This window comes from Malaclemys terrapin, chromosome 6, assembly GCF_027887155.1.
Source record: "Malaclemys terrapin pileata isolate rMalTer1 chromosome 6, rMalTer1.hap1, whole genome shotgun sequence".
Lineage (NCBI taxonomy): Eukaryota > Metazoa > Chordata > Testudines > Emydidae > Malaclemys > Malaclemys terrapin.
Genome location: NC_071510.1, coordinates 86807859 through 86828708, shown reverse-complemented (window position 1 = coordinate 86828708; position 20850 = coordinate 86807859). Strand labels below are relative to the sequence as shown.

The following is a 20850-nucleotide window of genomic DNA, read 5'->3' as shown; positions in this document are numbered from 1 at the left end:
ATCTACCTTAAAGAAAGTTTCAGCAGGTCCCACCTCACATAGGCAGTGTGTAATTTAAGGCCACACACAAGAACTTTGATTTTCCACACACTTCCTTTTCAAAAAGAGGGTTTTTTTTTGTAAAGGGAAAGGAGGATAGTGGTAGTTTTTCCTTTGTGTTCACAGTTGGTTTATCCCCAGCAGGCAGGGGCTGGGTTTTGGGTTCTGGTATGAGAAATGCTGGGATCAAAATATAACCCAAAAGGAGGCATCTCACTCTCCACTCGTCCTGCTGTTGATGAGTGGCTTTATCTAAAATAAGATCTCTCAAGGTGAGGATTTGTATGCCAGCAAAATCCACATAGGTCTGGAAAAGGAGGTAGAATCTACAGCACAATTGCTACTGTTGACACAACCCAGCAAGAGAATGAAGTTCCCTTCATCAATGAGACTTCCACAGACATTTCATCTATGCCAACAACAGGTGATACCTGAACTTATATTTTCCAGTGTGAGTTTTCTGTCCTTATCCACCCAGCCTTAAAAAAATGACAGGTTTTTCCAAACTCCAGGTTCTTGTTGCATTTGTTATCTCCTAGAACAGGGGTGGGCAAACTACAGACCGTGGGCTGGATCCAGCCCCTCAGGGCTTTGGATCCGGCCCATGGGATTGCCACCCCCATGGTGCCGTGGGCCACACACTGTTCCTGGAAGCAGTCGGCACTAGGTCCCTGCGACCCCGGGGGGGAGGGGGAGCAAAGGGCTCCATGCACTGCCCTTGCCTGTGGGTACCTCCCCTGAAGCTCCCATTGGCCGGGGCAATTCATCTGGCAGGCTGTCCAGAAGCTCTGGGGTGCCCTTCTCCAAGGCAGTCTGCCTGGTGGGCTGCCAAGGAACAGCGTGGGGAAAACAGGCAGGTAGATAAATCTAAATCCTTTCTAGATCAGGCCTAAGTTGATCATGTCAATATTTTAAATATATATGTATATATGAATATACTCTGTAAAGTAACATGAAATCCTCCAATGCCAGGCTATACCTGGGCATGAAATCATCAGCTCTCAATTCCACCTAGTACAAAATGTTACAGTGCATCTCCTTGACCACGCAGGCTACTCTGAGCACATCACACCTGCCTCTGCCCCCGCTCCCCCAGGGACGTGGTGCCGGCTGCTTCCCGTAGTTTGCCCACCCCTGCTCTAGGAGATAACAAATGCAACACGAAACTGGAGTTTGCCTTGGCCCCGGTGTGTGCTGCTGCTACCCTGGAGCAGCTCCAGGCGCCACACTAGAGCCCAAACCCCTGCTGCATCCCACCCCCCCAACTCCCTGCCCTGAGCCCCCTGCCTGCACCCCAGCCCCCTGCCACACCCCTCGCCCTGAGCCTCCTTATACACCCCGCACCCCTCCTCTGCCTTGAGCTCCTTCCTGCACCCCCTGCCCCAGCCCTACATTCATGGCCCTGCATGTAATTTCCCCACCCAGCTGTGGCCCTTAGGCCAAAAAGTTTGCCCACCCTTGTCCTAGAGCGTGTTTGTTGTAAAGAAAAATGGTCAATCTATGGCCACGCTATGCTGAGTGTTGGAGATAATCCAGTTTGAATATACAGTTAATTTCTCCCTCATCCTTTGTCTTCAGTCTCTCTTACAAGACCCTGCTCAGAGCAAAGGTGGGATTCATTATTAATGAGAGGCATTTTAGTTCTTTGGAAGAAAGGCCCTCATTTAACTAAAAGCTGTTTAAAAACATGTTAACCTGGTGGAAACCCTTCTCTAGCCCCTCAACTTGGTTTAAATGAGTGTTCAAATTAAGTGTCTACACAAGGGTTTGCACTATGTTAAGTGTTTTTAAATTGATTTTGGGTTAAACTTGTGCAACGGTGCATTTAGACGGGACCTAATGTATGGCACTACTTGTCCAGAAGAGATTTCTGGTATCAAGTTCCAACTGCAGGCAGTAGCTTCTGTTATCCCTGTCCTCTCTCAGAGAGATTAGTTGGGGCTCTTCACCTTTTTTTAAAAAATGGCATTTTTTCTGCAGTCAGGCTCGCTTACTGAAAGGACCTGGACTTTTGTGGTGAAGAGTCATTTCCAAATCTTGCCATTTGGATAATCTACTGTAGTTTTATGCTAGGTATTGGCTGCATAGCAGCAGCAGCAGGTAATAGTTGTTTCTGTCCCTCGATAGGTAAGCAAGTCTGAATCAGCCATAAAAAGGTTTAGAAATACCTGGAAATAAAGTACAGTGTATTTCAATCCCTAGATTTGTAGATAAATAAGGCAGCTACTGATAATCTTTCAGCATCTTTCTATTTTGGACTTAATACAAACTGGAGCATTCTTTTCAGAGGAAAAATTTCTGGACATTTTGTCAAGACACATTTGTCCTGAATTAGAACCCTCAGAGCAGGGAGTTCTCTTTAAACCCATGACCTTGGCTGAGTGTTTGGTAGCATGAAGGAGTGTTTATACAGACCCAATAGGTATGGCTTTTCTAGAAAGCTCTTGAAACTCAGTGCATTTGACCAGTGTGACTATGCAGAGGTACCACTAACTAGAGAGAGCTACAGTTATTGGTTAAGTAACTGTTCCATGCAAACCTTAGAATTGACGATAGCAAGATAAATGCATTAAAACAAGACAGTGGATTGTTCCTAAATAAGCAATTTAGAATCATACTTGATAGTGGATTGAAATTCATTAGTTCTAATGAATCCTGGAGCTGAGGGTTACTCTAACTCGTGCTATCTTACCTGAGCATGCGACAACGATGCTTCACTAGTCTGTTATAAGCATCCCCTATGTTAGTCACGTTTTTACTGCTCCAGAGCCTCTCCCCAACAGCACTTGCTCGAGGCCTGTAGAAAGACATTCAATTCAGTCTAAGAATTTATTCTATTTCCCAGAATAGAATGAATTTAATACTGGAGCTTGAGCCCACAGGAAACAGTTTTTTTACCACTGACCAATATTAGCAACAAACAATGCTACAAAGCGTTGCAGTGCCCTCAACATGCTCATAACACTTGCAGCTCTTCACTGACAATGATTAATCAAATCTCATGCTGAAGCACCTGCAGAGATCAGGATGCAATTTTTCCCCTGATGCACAATTGGTAGATGTAGGCTGGGTTTTTTAGCCTTCCTCTCAAGTATCAGGGACTGGCCACAGTTGGAGACAAGACATGTGATAGAGTGAGTCAGTGCTCTGAGGTGGTACAGAGAATCCTCTTTTTCTTTAATGCTTAGCTGGTGAGTCCTGTCCACATACTTATGGTCAAACTTATTGCCACATCTGAATCAAGAAGGAATTTTCTCCCAGGTCAGATTGGCAGGGACTTGGGGGCTTTTCACTACCTCTGCAGCATGGATCATCTGGGCATCTCACCTAATCCATCCCTGGGATTAATGGCACCTCAGTGTCTCTTACTCTGCCAGTGGCACACAACAATTTAGTCTGAGGACAAATACTGTGTTGAGCTCAAATTACTGAGCTCAACCTGGACAACAGTGAAATTTAATGGCATGGGATATGTAAGTCAGACTTGAAGAGCTAATGATCCCTTCTGGTTTTAAATTCTAAATAGATTATGGGATTAATTCAATCCCATGACAGTTAACATTTTCCAAAAAATCTGAAAGTAATCAAGAAGTTCTATACCATAATCTTGGTGTGAGGTTAGTTGCATCCACAAATTCTCCCCAAAGGCAGGCTTCTCCACCTATCACCAGCTTTTTCTGCTTTTCACACCCTGTATTCAAACCACAAAAATAGCATGGAAATTAACTGTTCACTCCAAGTGCAGTTGGCAGGCAGCTGCCATAAACTTCACCTTTGATAGCTGAATGTAGATTTTCAAAAAAAACCCTAACATGCATATCACAGACATTAGAAGTTTAACACAGTCTAGGGTAAGATCATAAGCTTAGCATGAACTAAATGATGACATTTTGCATGTTAGTTAATGATTCAATATGGCTTCAGAAACTTGTTTCATGAAGTGCACTCAAGTACCAGTAAATATTTATGATGATCACATAAAAAGGATAGGAAGTTAAGCATATGGATGTGAAGACTGCAACAACTATGAAAAGCAGTTACCTTTAAAATAAAACTAATTATTTGGGCATTATTGTGGTTCTCTTATGATGAATTTTATATTAGTCAGGGGATGTTGTAAGCACATAATGCAAATAACTGCATATTTTTATATTGTATTAGTGATCCAGAAAAAGAGCCACCTGGACACCACCTCCCCCCCCAGACTTCAGAGCCCAAGCCACGTCAAGATGCTGTCTTTAGCTATTTTTGGAGTGGCAGCGTCAGCCCCTGTAGCCCAAGCCTATTGACCCAGGCTGGGAGGTTTGCTCCTGCAGGTTCCGAAATACTGTGTAGACATATCCTATATAGCCCAGGGACTTTCATAAGAGATTCATGCACATAGAAAAGCCACATACAAGTACTTATCCAAATATAAATGAGTAATTTAAAAGCAGTTTAACAAACCAGGGAAGTTGAGCGGCTCAACGCTGTAGTATTTCTTCCAGTCCTGTCCGTAACTAATATAGTCTAGGTACCAGGGGGCTGCCAGGATCGTGGTGAACCCAGCTCCGGTTACACGGCTTAGTTCTGCGGTATACAAAGTTCCTATCCACACTTCAACTATTGTGTCAGGTTTTATCTAGAAAAATAAGAAAACATACTAACAAGTAAATGGCTACACATGATTTTGCAATTAGTTTCATCATTGAACATCTGAGTCTAGTTCCAAACAAAGGGTTTGGTTTAGTAAGACCAGTATTTCAAAGATGTCAGATTTCCATTTTGTGTTTTTTTCCCTAAAGAAATGGGAGTATTCTCTAAAATTAAGTTCTTGGACTTGGTATATCAATGTGATTTTTTAAAATCTATGTTCCAGACTTCATTTTGTTACAATCTCTTAAAAGTAAATGCCTTAGGGTTGCTCTGGATGAAATAGAAAGTAGCTTATCAGTAAACTTTAACTCCCAGTTCAGATATCAGAATTATTCCAATGCAGTTTCTGAGTACAAAATTATAGATCACCAAGCCCAGGACAAACAGATTACTCTATGGACTTTCCCACCTGTGCCAAGAAGTTCTGAAGTCATTAGGACTATCAGTTTCAAATCAAGTGCTGTAGAAAGAAGCTTGGTAAAATTCCTGTTCTAGCATTTTAACTCTGGGGAGCAGTGGGGCCAAAATCCTAACTGGCTTCAAGGTGAGCTTGATAGGTTTATGGAGGGGATAGTCTGATGAAACTGCCTACAATGGCATGTAGCCGATCTGCGACTGCTAGTAGCAAATATTTCCAATGGCTGGTGATAGGACACTAGATGGGAAGGGCTCCGAGTTACTATAGAGAATTCTTTCCCAGGTGTCTGACTGAAAGGTCAGGGTCTTACTGAACTCTATATTTGGGGTCAGGAAGGAATTTTTGCTGGATCACATTGGCAGAGAACCTGGGAGTTTTTTACCTTCCTCAGCAGCATGGGGCATGAGTCACCTGCAGGTTATACTAGCGTAAATGGTGGATTCTGTGTAACTTGAAGTCTTTAAGTTGTAATTTGAGGACTTCAGTAACTCAGCCAGCATTTAGGAGTCTATTACAGGAGTGGATGGGTGAGGTTCTGTGACCTGCCATGTGCAGGAGGTTAGACTACATGATTATGATGGTCCTTTCTGACCTTAAAGTCTATGAATTAAGTTAAGCTCCAATTCTGTAAAGTTTCAGCACCTTTCCAATCCCATTGGTGTCAGTGAACTACTCACATGCCTAAACCTTTGCAGGATCAGAGACTTGTTTAACCAAGGCATTTTGCAAGCCTACTGCAGTCCTGTGCTGTTAAGTGATTTGTCCATTTGTCAGATCTTACCTTTACTCCTGTATCAAACACCTCCTGCCAGACTATGTATCCTTTGTTAGTTGAGGAAACAATATCCAAGATTCTAGAATTTTAAAATAAAATAGGATTACAGTTAAGAATGACAGTAGCAGGTCTTAGATCACCTGATTTTACTGCAGAAATACTGAGCCTGTGTGATGTTTATGCCGTAACAGGCTCTCAGCCCACTGTGCAGTGTTGTGGAAGGCCTAAGAGAAAGCCTGATCTTTGCATTTCTTGTCCTTCACTCATCCACCTTACACAAGGCCACCAGCTCTAAGAATCATGTGAAAGGGAAGTGGCCATACGGTCAGGAAATTCACGAGCATTAATGCAAACTGGTGACTCTAGCCAGAGATTCACTGCTACAAAGGGGTGTGGTTTTAGTTAAAAGAAAAAAAAAAAAAGGGGGGGGAATAAGTTAGCTCAAAAATGTTGAGGGAGACAAAGGTTACACCTGTGTTGTTCTACCAAAATTTTAAACAGTCAACTATGGTTTAAAGACATTTAAATGACAAGATACATACGATTTATGTATTTAGAGCATGCTTATCACTAGCATGCAAGCACCTGAATGTTAATGCTGCACCACACAAAGTTGTAAGTTTCATACTCCAAAAAGGAAAAATATGGGTGTTCTCGTAATTCAGCCTCCCTTCACTCCATCACACATGCACTCTAACAAACCAGGTGTTTTTAGGGCTGATTGAATTTGAGGATGGGGCTAAGGACTGGGAAGAAAGAAAAAATAAGTTTTATTAAATATGCTGGCGAAGTGAAAAACAACTTACTTCTGAATATAGTAAGATTCCAGTTTAGCATAGTCAATGCCAAATCCTTGCTGCTTCATAAACTCTGTCACGTCAGGGTTAGATTTCCTTAAGAGCGGAAAATATTAGCAGTGTTATTCTGATTCCTTACAAAGATTCCCAAACCCAGTTTTCAGTAATGTAAGTTTTACTTAGCACAAGACAGCTTGCTCTGTGTTACACAGGGATATCAGTAGCAGTAGGTGCAGGAGATGAGGCAAGACTTAAATGTCACAACCCAGACTATAAGGCTAGGCAGAGAAAAGCAATTCCCTTTCACAGAGAATTTTGGTAATTCAAAACTTGAACTTTTTTGAGTTTTGTTCCAAATCAAAGTTCCCTGAAAGGGATGGATTCCCAGCTCTGGGGCAATTCATCTGGCAGGCTGTCCAGAAGCTCTGGGGTGCCCTTCTCCAAGGCAGTCTGCCTGGTGGGCTGCCACGGAACAGGGTGGGGAAAACAGGCAGGTAGATAAATCTAAATCCTTTCTAGATCAGGCCTAAGTTGATCATGTCAATATTTTAAAATATATATGTATATATGAAGTGTTAAATTACTAGTAGAGTCTTGGATAAGTAACATTTATTTTCAGAACTTTCCCTACTCCATTTTCCCAATTCTAGGAAGACTCTAGTAGAGCTGGTTGAAAAAATTTCAGTAGAATTTGCCAATTTGTCAAAATTGAAACATTTCAGACACTGTTTGATTTAAGTTTTTTGGATTAGATAAGTTATTTCATAGACCACTTTTCCCTTGCTCCCTTTTGCCAGATTAGTTTTATAAGGCATCTTTCAACGTTAATGTTACTTTGAATGTTTTAATCCAAACAACAAACATCCATGCTAGCTAGAATTAGCCCCACTCTATTCCCTTCACTTCCTAGAAGTTGCAAACACTTCTCCCTATAATGCAGGGGTCTCAAACTCAAATGACCAGGAGGGCCACATGAGGACTAGTTCACTGGTCCGAGGGCTGCATCACTGACACCTCCCCGCCCCTCGCTGCCCCCAGCCCTGCCCATACTCCATCCCTTCCTTGAGGCCCCGCCCCTGCCCTGCATCTTCCCACTCCTTCCCTTCCCCCATTCCAACCCCTTCCCCAAAGTCCCTGCCCCTTCCCTGCCCCCAGAGGATGCAGAAGGGGTGTGGCGGGCAGGGAGTTGAGGTGCAGGGTGCGGCAGGGAGCGCAAGAGGTGTGCAGGGTGCAACAGAGGGCTCAGGGCAGGGAGTTGGGGTGCAGGAGGGATGTGGCAGGGGGCTCAGGGCAGGGAGTTGGGGGGCAGGGTGCAGGAGGGTTTTGGACTCTGGCCTGGAGCCGCTTACCTAAAGCGGCTCCGGGCTGGCAGTGGTGCACACCGGGGCCAGGGCAGGCTCCCTGCCTGCCCTGGCCCTGTCCCCGCTCCGCGAAGCGGCTGAAGCCATGTCCCTGCGGCCCATGGGGGACAGGGGACGCAGGGCTGCGTGCGCTACTTGCCGTTCCTCCAGGTACCTCCCCCGAAGCTCCCATTGGCCACGGTTCCCCGTTCCCAGCCAATGGGAGCTGCCGGGGGGGGGGGGCGGTGCCTGGAAACCAGGGCAACACACCAAGTCCTCTCCTCTCCCCCCCCGGTCGACCCCCGCCTCCGGCCACAGGGACGTGATGCCAGCCGCTTCAGGGAGCGGCGCGGGGCTTGAGGGGGGCAATGCCGCGGGTGTAGTTTGTCCACCCCTGGCCTGGAGGTAGGCTGGGGGGGGGGGGGGAGGGGGCGCACGGGCCGCTTGCTGGCCCGCAGGAAATAGCCCCACGGGCCGCATGCAGCCCACTTGTTTCAGACCCCTGCTATAATGCATCTTGTTACATAGCTATGATTAGAAGAAGCCTCAAGTCATGAGACCCCACCCTTACATCAAACAGGAAAAGCTGCATTGCTTTCCATATGCATCACTGAACTGAATGCTGTAATTGCTGACTATAGGTAGATTTTAGATGCACCAGCCTCTATGCTTTGAACTGTCACATCATACCAACAAGTGAAGTCCACTTCATCTCCTCCCAAGTGGATGTAGGCATCAGGAAATACACTGCTAATTTCTTTGAAGAGGTCAGTCATGAAATGATAAGTTGTATTCAAAATGGGGTTTACAGGTCCGTAAGAACCACTCCGGTGCTCTCCATTGAAACATGGTGTGAGAAGGTCTTTTTGACCTAATAAAAGAAGCAATTAAGAGGATATGCGGAACTTCTATTATTAGACAAAATGCTTTACAAACATTAGCACTCCCAAGACTCGTTTAAGTATTATTCCTACTTTATATAATCAGCAAAAGAAGATGGGAGTTAAATGACTTGGGTTAAGATTAGAATTCAGGACTTCCTGATGCCCAGTTTAATGCCTAAATATTTACAGAACATGCCACCATCTGGAAAACCGGCTTCTGATGCTTCCCTGGATGGGTAGAGCCCTGCAAATCCACTTTGTAGCCACGGATATCTGCATCCGCTTCAGACCATTTTTGCAGATTGCAGGACAGATGTGGATACAAATTTTGTATCTGTACAGGCTTTGCAGCACACACTCACTGGAACGGAGTGGCTGTCATCCAGCCTGCAGGCTCCAGCTCGGCTCTCTGAATCACGCAGCAGCGTGCTGGGCATTCTGGAAGTTGTAGTCCCCAGCTTGCTTTGAGGGAGGAGGTAAACTATAACTCCCAGAAGGGACTGAGCCAAGTGCTATTTTGAAGGTGGGGTTGGTCTTTAAACAAGCAGGCGGCAATGTCAGCATGCATTAGAGCCGCTGCAAATGCGTAGGCATGTCCAAGCCCCCCATGGTGAGGGTGGCACTGCATAGAAGGTCCCAGAATTATAGCCTCCCTGCCTGGAGCGGGGAAGGAGGTACGGCAAGGGTGAAGCAGGCAGCAGAGCAGGAGGTCTCTGGGAAGAAGTTGGGGTGGTTGGGGGCTTGACGCAGCCTTGTGTCCGTGCTGCGCAGTGACCTGTGGAGCTGTTTAGTGCCCCGCAAATCCGCGGAGATGACAGTTTTTGAGGATTGTGGATTGGATGTGGATACATGTTTTTGTATTTGCGCAGGGCTCTATGGATGGGAAGTGCCACAGTGAGTCTAGGACGGAAGCAAAGCCAATGCTAGGTTTTCAAGATGACCTCTTAGGAAGTTGATTTCAGATCACAGGTTCCCATCCACATTTTTCTTTGCAGCTCTAAAAATTCAATATAGAAAAAAAGCTCCCCATGCCTTCCCGACCCAACCCACTAGTAACTAACTTTGCTACTCTGAAAGTCTATATACAGTCCCAATATTAAGCATAGGAAGACACCTCTATAGAACAACTAGGGAAAGACATAGAAACGGAGAGCAAAAATTTTGCAGGACTGCCACCTCCTGAGTCACCAAGACAAAAAGGGTCAACTTACATGAACTAAACTAGGATATGAGTTGTGAACATTAATATTGTACACTAATTTAGGAGAGGGTTTTGTCACCTACCTGTCCTAAGAACACTTTCCTTGCAGAACCCAATGCAAAGTTATGTGGAAACTGTCAGTATTAAGACAAAGTAAAAAGCAATGGCTATTTCATTATATCTATTTTGTACCCTCCCTATTCCTTCTCCCTGACGCTAGGATTTTTATGCCAACTTTCTTCTCATTGCCTGTACACCTACTGTTTTTAAATCACTATGTTACTTTACATTTCGGTTCTGACCTTCTGTCGCTTCTCCAGAACTGTACTATCATCTGCAAATCTGATCACAATTGATCAGACAGACACTCCAACTCAAAATAATCATCTGCGGTGCAGAAAGGTATGCTTAAGGCTAGCTGCCCAAATGTATCTTTGCAGTTGCTCCCTAAGTCCTGGATCAAGCTAAAACTAGCAGAAATGATCTGTTTGAAGACTGATACTCAGTTCTGTGGCCCATCTGAATGTACTCTGTATGCTACCAGTCATCCACAGATCAGCCCACGAGCCATAATTCTTGGTTATTGTGACAGTGACAATGTCCTGAACAAACATAATGGAATTAAAGCAAGCTTTGGTGAGTTAAGCTAAACCTTACTGAATTAGGGTTAAATACCTTTGGGTACCTTGTATTAAAATTGCAATTGTGCATGTGTTGTGGCACTGTATGTATCTATTCTAGGAGGGAGGGGGATGCTAGTATACTTCCTTTGCTATCATCTCTTGAAGCTCCCCAGAGATATATATATATTCTAGTTCAAACTGGGTACTCCAGAGACTAACAAAGAAGAGAGTTTTGGAGAAAAGCATTCTTCCCAATCCAGCAAACAGGCAGGACCTCTGGCCCATGAAGGGCCCCAATCCTTGGGGGAAGACTGGAAGGACTTGACCTAATGGGGCCTCATAAGACCTTGTTCTGAGCCGAAGCTGTAATGAACTTGTAACCATAAAGTAACCCTCGGGTGGGGTGACCTCGGGTAAGCTTGTTAACTTGCACATAAGTTCTTTTATTGGTTTTGATATGTTTTCTCTGGATTGCTTTTTACAGTACCTTAAGATAAAGTAGACTTGCATAGGAAGTGTTTCATGGTAACATACCTCTAGCAATCATTCTGCTATCAATCTCTGAAGAGAAAGCAATCTGGAGTGTTTAGACTGACTGTCCATGCTGGGACATACAGAGTGAAGGTAGGATAATGTGCAGCCTGGAGATTCTCCCTTCTGATCAAGGTGAGACATGGCTCTCCAGAAAGCGGGTGACTTTGCTGGACCACGAAGGGGAAATATGGGTGCAGTTGCCCTGACCTGTCACAGTTAGGTCTATGGAAAAAGCACGTACCATTCCTAGACTAAGGATTTAGAAAAAGCTTTTTAGCAAATGCAGCTTCTTGGTCTTATTCCTCTCTCCTCCTAATTATGAATCACTTCAAATACTAGTGCCATCTTACTGCTTCCCACCAAAGCTTTGCTCCTGGGTACTTGTCAGAGGGCTCTTACAGGTTCTAACATTTTAATCAAGTTACCCTCTTCCCACCCCCAAGAAGAGTGCCAGGCTGTTTATAAGCAATGGCACAAAGAAACGAAGGACAGCCTTGTGGCCAAAGCACACTACTGGGAATCAGGAGTTCTGTCCTAATCCCAGCTTTGCTGCCAGCTTCTTGTGAGAGTTAGGTCAAGTCATTGAGTCTGCATGTCTCATTTCCCCAGCGGAAAATAGAGCCTGTTTCCCTCCATCGCAGGAGGAAGAACAGACTTCATCCAATAGACTCTGTAAAGTAACATGAAATCCTCCAATGCCAGGCTATACCTGGGCATGAAATCATCAGCTCTCAATTCCACCTAGTACAAAATGTTACAGTGCATCTCCTTGACCACGCAGGCTACTCTGAGCACATCACACCTGACTTCCGCTTTCTACACTGGCTTCCTATAGAATTTCTAATAGAGTTCAGGGTCTCTCAGTCCTGATCTTGAAAGCATTCCAGGGCCTAGGCCCAAGATACCTAAAAGACTGTTTAAAGATCCAGGACAAAGACCGCGGTCAACAACTTTGCTCCTCTGGCACAATGAAACACTCAATAATAAGACTAAGCTTGTCTGTGCAGGAGACTGAACCTCCCCAGGGACTGTCAGAGATGGTGGAATGAACTCCCTGAGGAACTAAGGACTATCACAAACTTCACGACTTTCCATTCCAAGTAGAATGCACATTTTCTTTGACCTTGCCTTCCCTAATATAAACACATAGCAAGAGGTATATTTAAACAAACAACACCCCACACAACCACCCTACCAAACAAGATGCTTCCGCCCCACACACATTGTTTTCCCTCTGGGGAGAGAATAAACAACACATGACAGATGCATGGTCATATTGCTTAATAAACTATGGGAAGGTCTTCAGATGCTCTGGTGATGATTGCAGTATAAAAACCTATACAAGATGGACACTATGGGAACTGCAAGTGGTATGGCCTCCTCCATCAATTCTAGATCATCTCAATGCCCTGTACACGATCAGTTTTGGTATTTTATTTTAAAGTAGTACTCTGGTGTTTGCCACCCCAAACTTCTGCAAGTGACCTACGTTGCTGTCATCTATGCTTTGGTAGAGTATCGCGTTATTGGAAAAATGTGACTTCTCCTCCTATAGAACTATGGTAGGGTAAAACATAGGCTGTCCTTGTAAAGGAAAAGCTTTCACACCAAATACATACCCAACGGAAGTGGCAGAAAGAGGACAGGTATTTAGAAATGTGGTCACCTTTTTAAATGCAGTCAGAGGAAGAAGACTCCCCAGCAAGTAAGCTAGAATCTTTAGTCAAGTTCTTTAAATATTAACCTGATCCTGAATAATACTATATGATGTAGTAGGTTAACATTTCATTGTAACTCTGCCTTAATAAGAAGTTCAAACAAACAACAAAGTGAGACTCTACTCCTCACTGTAACAGCATTCCACAAGCTGAATCAGCTTCCTATCTCCATCATTCCAACAGCAATTGGACTAGAACATGTCATGATGAGTCTTGAAAATTCTAACACACTCAGATAATGAAATAAATAGTTGTATTTATGTGCTTTCCTATGCCCACACTTGTGCAAATCCACTCTGCAAGAAAATGAAAGCTCAGCATGTACCTAGCATATGATTTCAATTGCTTCCAATGTCACTTGTTTTTCAAACTAAGGAATGATCTTCACTGAATCCTTCTCAGGGCTTTTATCATTCTTCTACCTCTCACTGAAAAAAGAGTTTCAAAATCTTCATAATGTGCTTTGAGCATGGGTAGTAATTCATATAGTCACATTACTCTGCGCCTCACTTCATTACAAGCATTAACCTTTGTAACCTTGTTAGAGAGACATGGATCTTACCTTTCCCCCAAGATTGTGTATGTCCTGGGCTATCAAACTCTGGGATAACCCTAATGCCTCTTAACCGAGCATAGTCAATCACCAGACGGACATCAGTCGGAGTATAGATGTGATCATAGGAATAAGAGCCCTGTGAAATGTTCACATTTAAAGAGAATGTTTATAAAGAATACAAGGAACTTGCAAAAATATGGCATTGAAATTTTGGAATGCCTTCAGTTCAGATTGAAAACAAGTCACAAATAATGTGCAATTACACCAGGGATAATTATGGTCCAATAAGTCTGGCAGCCCAGCCCTGGGAGAACTGCATTTTTATCCAACAAGAACGAATGGTCTGCACTTGAAGAGATTTATTCTGTCGTACATCTTGCTTAATAAATGAAATCAGTCACTGATTTCCAGTGACAAAAAAGTCTGATTGAACAAGTCAGTTCCTATAAGAGTCATGGGTTTGACAAAGTACAAAGTAATTGTTTATTAGACTTCTCCCCACGTCCATCTGGTCATACCAGCATTACTGGTTCTGAAACATTATGGGCTCTTTTGCTGGCCACGTGAAAGACCAAATGAATGGAAAAGGCTGATCGAGTTGAGAGGTGGAGTCAGTTTGAAGTTACTATGGGTACATCTATACTACCCGCCGGATCGGCGGGTAGTGTTCTATGTATTGGAGATAGATTTATCGCATCTTGTCTAGATGCGATAAATTGATCTCTGAATCGACGCCTATACTCCACCTTGGCAGGAGGAGTAAGCGGAGTCGACGGGGGGGGGGGGGGGGGAGGGCGGGCATGGCGGTCGACTCGCCACTGTGAGGATGGCCAGGTAAGTCAAACTAAGATACTTCGACTTCAGCTATGCGAATAGCCCAGGCCTATGTCTCTGGTTGTCAGTTTTCGTCTGCTGCCTGATTTGAAACCATGGTGTCCAGTTTATGGTGCTGAGTTTGAGCACTGTACTGTCCCGCCAGCTGCAGCTTGAAAGTGACAGGAGCTTCTCCCAGTTATTAACTTGGTGTAGCACATGCTAGTAACAAAGTGAATTCTCAGCGGACAACAACATGACCCTTTGTGGCTATCAAACAGGATCTTAAGCCTCAGAGTTACAGCCAAATGGTGACTCAATTGCAGAAACAGGCATTGAAAAAAAATGCAACTGGCCATTGAGGTAAGATGCTCTCCTTCCCACAGCCTGCAGGTTGGAAAGAGGCAGGACAGACTGTAATTGACCCAAGTGCACCAAATGGACTCCCCACCTTGATTTTAAACAAGTTCTTCAAACCTCTACCCCAAGCACTACCATTGGATTTTTGATATGAAGATCAGCAGCTGTCAAACAACTTTTAATAGAAGAGCATGAATGCTGGGAGATATATTTGGTGTTCTTAGGCTCAACAGGATGGAATTCCAATAACAGAGTAAACCAACAAAATTTAAATTTGGCCAAATTTGTGTGTTGTCGTGCATAGAGCAGAACCTCACTACTGATAAGGTGACCCATTGTGAATTAGTGACTAACCAGCATAATGATGTACACTAACAAGTGTCATTTAAGACTTTCATAGTATGCTACGAATATTCTGTAGTATATTTTGGAATATTAATCAGTTAGTACGAGATCTCACTATTGGCTCTGCTTGTTGGATAATAGAAGACTGCAGAGAAGCCACTGGCATATGCGAATTATGCATGATTGGCAAGGCTTACGCTTATCTTGCAGAAACTAGGTGAAAACTGTGTACGGTGCAAGACCACCTTCATTGACTGGGCTAAGCCTGTGGTGCTGCAGATGCCTGCTGAACTTAAGGTGACACTGACAAAAAACAAACAATGTTTCTCTTTTCAAGGCCATTTCGGAAGCTAGATGTGTCACTTATACTGTTCACATGCTGTGACCCTAGGCACTCCTGTACTCACACTTTACAAACTAATGCAATAATATTTATACAAAATATGCCTTGGAAGGTATCACATGAAAACAAACACCACGCTGATTATTAATATTGTTGTAAAATGCCTGTGTGTTCACATGAAAGGTTAAGTTATGAATTCCCTTTACATTATGTTACTAGAACATGTTTAAGACAGACAGACGGGCCTAGGTAAAGGTGATAAGCAGGTCTGTTCCTAGACAAAGGAAGGTGGCTCACATCCCAAACCAGGTGGGGCCCAAGTTCAATGGACTAATTCATTTGTATTAGAGGCTGCAGCAGGAAGAGATAATTTGCACAGTAGCAACCACAAGCAGGGGAGGAACCAACACGGAACCTTATTTTCCAGACCTCATGGCTTCTTTACTCAGCATGAACTAATCACCTTTGTACCCTTCAGAAGAATACATTTCAGAGGTTCACTGAACTATAAAGAGAGGGAGAGCGAACCCCTAAGTTATCCTTCACTTTCAGTCAAAGAAACAAAGTGATTTGATTTCTGTGATGGGTCCTGGCCGGGCCAGCCAGCAAAGAATTGGAAAGATGACAACCGTGGATGAGAGAAAACCATCTTGAACAAAGACTGTATCTTGCTAAATTAAGATTCAGACTTTAAGATGCATGTTTGCCCTTTTATTTGTTTCTAACCGTTTCTGTCTTTATCCCTTATACTTGAGCTCACTTAAAACCTCTTTCTTTCTGTTAATAAACTTGTTTTACTTTAATCCAACCCATCCCAGGGCTGCATTTGAATTTAAGTTACTGTTAACTCCAGTTAAAGCAACAAGCTGCTGGGCTTTTGTTTTTGTAAAGGAGCAACAGACCTTATAACTAAGGCTGCGTGTCTGTCACGGATTCCGTGACCTCTGTGACTTCTGCAGCAGCAACTTCTGGGGCAGTCTTGGGCCCCCGCCTCCCACCCAGTAGTTTGGGTGTGGAAGAGGGCTCAGGGCTGGGAGATGGGGTGCGCCGCTTACCTCAGGGGGGGGGGCTGTTTGGGCTGCCCCTGCCTGCCAATGGGAGCTGCGGAGCCAGTGCTAGTGACAGGGGCAATGCGTGGAGCTCCCTTGACCTTTCCTCCCCATAGGAGCTGCAGGGACATGCCAGCTGCTTCCGGGAAGCTGCGTGGAGCCTACCAGCCCTGCCAACCTTCCCTGCCCCCCCCCAGCACCAGCGGGGGTCCCAGGCCACCCCAGAGCACCCATGGCACACCCCGCCCCCCCCTTCCTGGGCCAAGTTTTAGTTAGGGGTATATAGTACAAGTTAATGGATAGGTCACAGGCCATGAATTTTTGTGTACTGCCCGTGACCTGTCCATGACTTTTACTAAAAATACCCATGACTAAAACATAGCCTTACTTATTACTGCTCTGAATGATCCACAAGGGGGCTGGACATTTCAGGGTAGATGGTTTGGGGGAAATTCAGGTGTGTTGGGGGTCATTTGGCTAGTAATAACAGAGGCTGGTGGAAACCAGAGGGTGGCTGTGGTGTAACAAGCAGGCTGCTGGAGTCAGAATTGCTGAAACAGGGCTGCTTAACACATGGACACTCAGTGCATACTTGTTGATGGCTGAAAGACTCCAAACAGGGAGCTCCAGCAGCAGAGCGTTTTGAGGCACTCAGGGTTATAGGTCAAGCAAAAATGCAACCTCTCACTGGTCTGGGTTGAACTTCAAAATGTGACAGATACCTAAATATTTTATTGTAGAGGATTTCCTGCCAAGAAATTCAAATATCCCACTGATGTTTTTGACTCACCTTGCCACTCAAGTCAGGGAAAGTGACGCTCTGGTAAGGGAATGAATGGTCATCTACTATGTGCCAGTGAAGAACGTTAAACTTGTTAAAAGCCATGGCATCCTGTAACAAACAATGCAAGATTAACATTTTAGTTAAGTGCTTCACCTGCACTGCATCACTGTTCGAAGGGCGCTACTACTGGTCCTGCTCTAGGTTCAGCTGCAGAATCCTGTAGTGCTTTATGGAGCATTGCAAAGTGTCCTCACCTCCTCCACTGCCACACATATTCTTGAAACCTAAATGCATTTTGTATCTGCTTGTAGGTGTTTTTCCTATTGTTCCCTTCTCTAGCCATCCATTGCAGGTAGTCAACCTGATTCTAGTTGACTGGCTCATAGGAGAGCAGCTGTCAAATTAAGAAACTGAAGAGTTTGAATTTCACACCAAATCCTGCGAATCCTCCATGCCGTGCTATAGTGAGACAGCATTATATCACCACCGCTTCTCTCCAAATACCATGTATTTAGAAGCAAGCAGTGTGCCAAGGGATTCTACAGTCTACAGGTTTTTACGTCTCTACTTTATTTTGCATCCAATTGAATTTTAGTCTGTTTCCTCATCAGGCTTGGTTTTCCCCCTTACGTTTACAATTAATTTGGCAGCAATACTTGCATCCTGGGAACTGGATACAATTGAGATTTCCCACATTAATACATAATCTCCATATGGAGTTGTAGTACTAAGACTAGATGTGATATATGGGGCTCCCCAATTTGGGAATTATAAAAAAAAAAAACAAAGTTGCCATCTCTTTTTCAGGTTCTGTCTCAAGCCAAGTTAAGACTTGCACCATTTGTAGTCTCTCAAAACTGTGTTATCCATCTTATTAATGATAGAGCAAGCATTTTAACTTAATTGGTAATTGTCTGTAATTCATTACTGGAAGATTAGTACTGAATTAAAACAGAAGTTTAGCTAGACAGATAAGAGGAAAGTTATGCACGTTTTAAAGCAAGTTGAAAGGACATAAAAAGCAAGAAGGTGGGAGGGTATTAGAGCCACAAACTTAGTGCATTTAGAAAAATATTAGGAAAGCAAGAAATATGTGGGTAAGCTTTAAGAATAATGTAAGTCTTAAGAGAGTCAACTTACATTTGTCTAACTTTTGTAGAATGTTAAGATGTCAGCCCTTTCAGAGAAAAGAGCAACAAGTATTATTTTCACTGGAAATGCTGAAGACTATGCAGCATGAGAATCTATAAACTACTGACTGTACAAACACCTGGTTTGCTGGGCACAAACAGAATCCTAAAAATAAGCCTTTTAGAGGTCAAACACACACTGAGTCGACATACCAGCTGACTTAGCTCTAAACGCATCAGAGTTGTTACAGGTAAACTGCAGTAAATAGTGAAAAAGACTTTAAGCACATGATTCAGTCTTAAAAAAAGCAACAACAACAAAAAAGGCAATAAGGAATTGAGGAAGTTATATATTCTCATATTCAAAGGCTTCTCTACATGATCCCAGGTACATATTTCCTCTACCAAATAAACTAGGTTGCAGGAGTATGGAGGGAAAGGAGGGGAACCAGTGTTGCATGTGCTATAGCACAGCTATTGGCAAATATATTCCTTTCCACTACAACATCGATCCGTTTGAAGAAGTGAACCTGAAATCTTAGAGATTGGTTTAACATCATTGCTGTTCCTTTAAATGCATTACCCTCAAAGGGTAGTGTGACAGACCCAGACCAGTGGGGTACAGGAGTCTGGTAGAGGACAAATATACTGGTCACTGGATGAGTAGTTTTCTGTTCCCTGAGTGACCAGAGCAGGGGCTGCACTAGAGTAATCAGTTTCAGAGTAACAGCCGTGTTAGTCTGTATCCGCAAAAAGAAGAACAGGAGTACTTGTGGCACCTTAGAGACTAACAAATTTATTAGAGCATAAGCTTTCGTAGCTGTAGTCCACGAAAGCTTATGCTCTAATAAATTTGTTAGTCTCTAAGGTGCCACAAGTACTCCTGTTCTTCTTTTTTTAGAGTAATCAGGAACCTCCTAGAACCAGTTAAGGCAGGCAGGCTAATTAGGACACCTGGAGCCAATTAAGAAGAAGCTGCTAGAATCAATTAAGGCAGGCTAATCAGGGCACCTGGGTTTTAAAAGGAGCTCACTTCAGTTTGTGGTGCGAGTGTGAGGAGCTGGGAGCAAGAGGTGTAAGGAGCTGAGAGGGTGTGCTGCTGGAGGATTGAGGAGTACAAGCGTTATCAATCAGACACCAGGAGGAAGGTCCTGTGATGAGACTAAGGAAGGTGTTTGGAGGAGGCCATGGGGAAGTAGCCCAGGGAGTTGTCGCTGTCATGCAGCTGTTACAGGAGGCACTATAGACAGCTGCAATCCACAGGGCCCTGGCCTGGAACCCGGAGTAGAGGGCGGGCCCGGATTCCCCCCAAACCTCCCAATTGACCTGGATTGTGGGTTCTTCCAGAGGGGAAGGTCTCTGGGCTGTTCCCCAACCCACATGGTGAATCTCTGAGGCAGGAAAATCCGCCAATAAGCACAGGACCCACCAAGATAGAGGAGGAACTTTGTCACAGTAGGCTCAACTTCAGATTAGGTCAGAGTGAAAAAAGCCTAGTAATCTTAAAATTTGTCTACATAGCTCGACCATTTGGACTGGAGTGTGAGCTGCAGTATGCATTAAAGTGCAACACTGTAACTCCCCCATTGGACACTGCAGGCACAAACTATAGGCACCTTTTAGTTTGTGCCTACAGCATCCACACAGGGGAGTTACAGTGTAGCACTTTAATGAATACTGCTGTTCATACCCCCACAGTCCAAATAGTGGAGCCATGTAGACACAGCCTCTAAATAATAGGCTGGAGAGAGACACCACCCAATCTGGAAAAGTTAAGCTGTCAAGAGTATCCACATCATTCCTCAATTGTGCAGTTAGTGGTTAGAAGAGACAACTTGATGGGAGAAAAAATGTTTTTAGGAGGCCAGAAACCGTGAATGCTGTGCCCCCATGGCTCTCTCTGAATACTGTGAAGAAGTTGTATTTGCAAATCAGATTACAAGATCTCCTGAAGGATCCAGAATGTTAGTGCATCAAAATTAACTTTAATAAAAACCCTTGTTGAATGTGTTAAAACAACTACATTGAAGTGGGTTGCACTTTGTAAAGTACAATCAAAAGGAAAGCTACTTGTCACTATTACTTAAAACAATAATTAAGTCACTTACAATGTGGTTATACACATTAATCCAATTTCATCTGTGAACCACTTCAGAAACTTTTTAAAATATTTAGTCTGTTTCATTTTCATCTCTTTCCCCGCCTCAACTCATGGCCAATTTCCTCTTTGTAGGATCATGATGTAGATGCAGAGGTCACTTCCTGTTTGATTAGGAAGTAAGGGCTATGAATCAACTCCTCAAAAGAGGGGGACCTGAGGCCAGGACTTCAGGGGCTTCTCCTATAGCAGCTGTCCTCTTCTTTGTATGGGGATAAGAGAAGCACCCAGGATAGGAGTTGCAGAGCAGGAAAGACGTGGACAGAAGAAACTCACTAAAACCTCAAGAGTGCTTTACAAAGAGGGACAAGTATCTCCCCTTTCAGTTGGAAGAAGTGGAAGAAGAGA

General features: G+C 43.9%; 1 protein-coding gene across 1 annotated transcript in view; it reads right to left on the bottom strand.

Annotated features, from left to right (window-relative positions):
• The window catches only part of HEXB (hexosaminidase subunit beta), a 30226-nt gene that overhangs the window by 2128 nt on the left and 7248 nt on the right, over positions 1 to 20850 (bottom strand). Inside the window, exons 6-13 of the mRNA XM_054031421.1 lie at positions 17221 to 17322; positions 13527 to 13656; positions 8695 to 8875; positions 6674 to 6760; positions 5874 to 5946; positions 4486 to 4660; positions 3640 to 3730; positions 2732 to 2836 (exon numbers count right to left, since the gene is read on the bottom strand). Of these exons, the coding sequence (XP_053887396.1) occupies positions 2732 to 2836; positions 3640 to 3730; positions 4486 to 4660; positions 5874 to 5946; positions 6674 to 6760; positions 8695 to 8875; positions 13527 to 13656; positions 17221 to 17322 (944 nt within the window). The remainder of the gene's footprint in view (positions 1 to 2731; positions 2837 to 3639; positions 3731 to 4485; positions 4661 to 5873; positions 5947 to 6673; positions 6761 to 8694; positions 8876 to 13526; positions 13657 to 17220; positions 17323 to 20850) is intronic.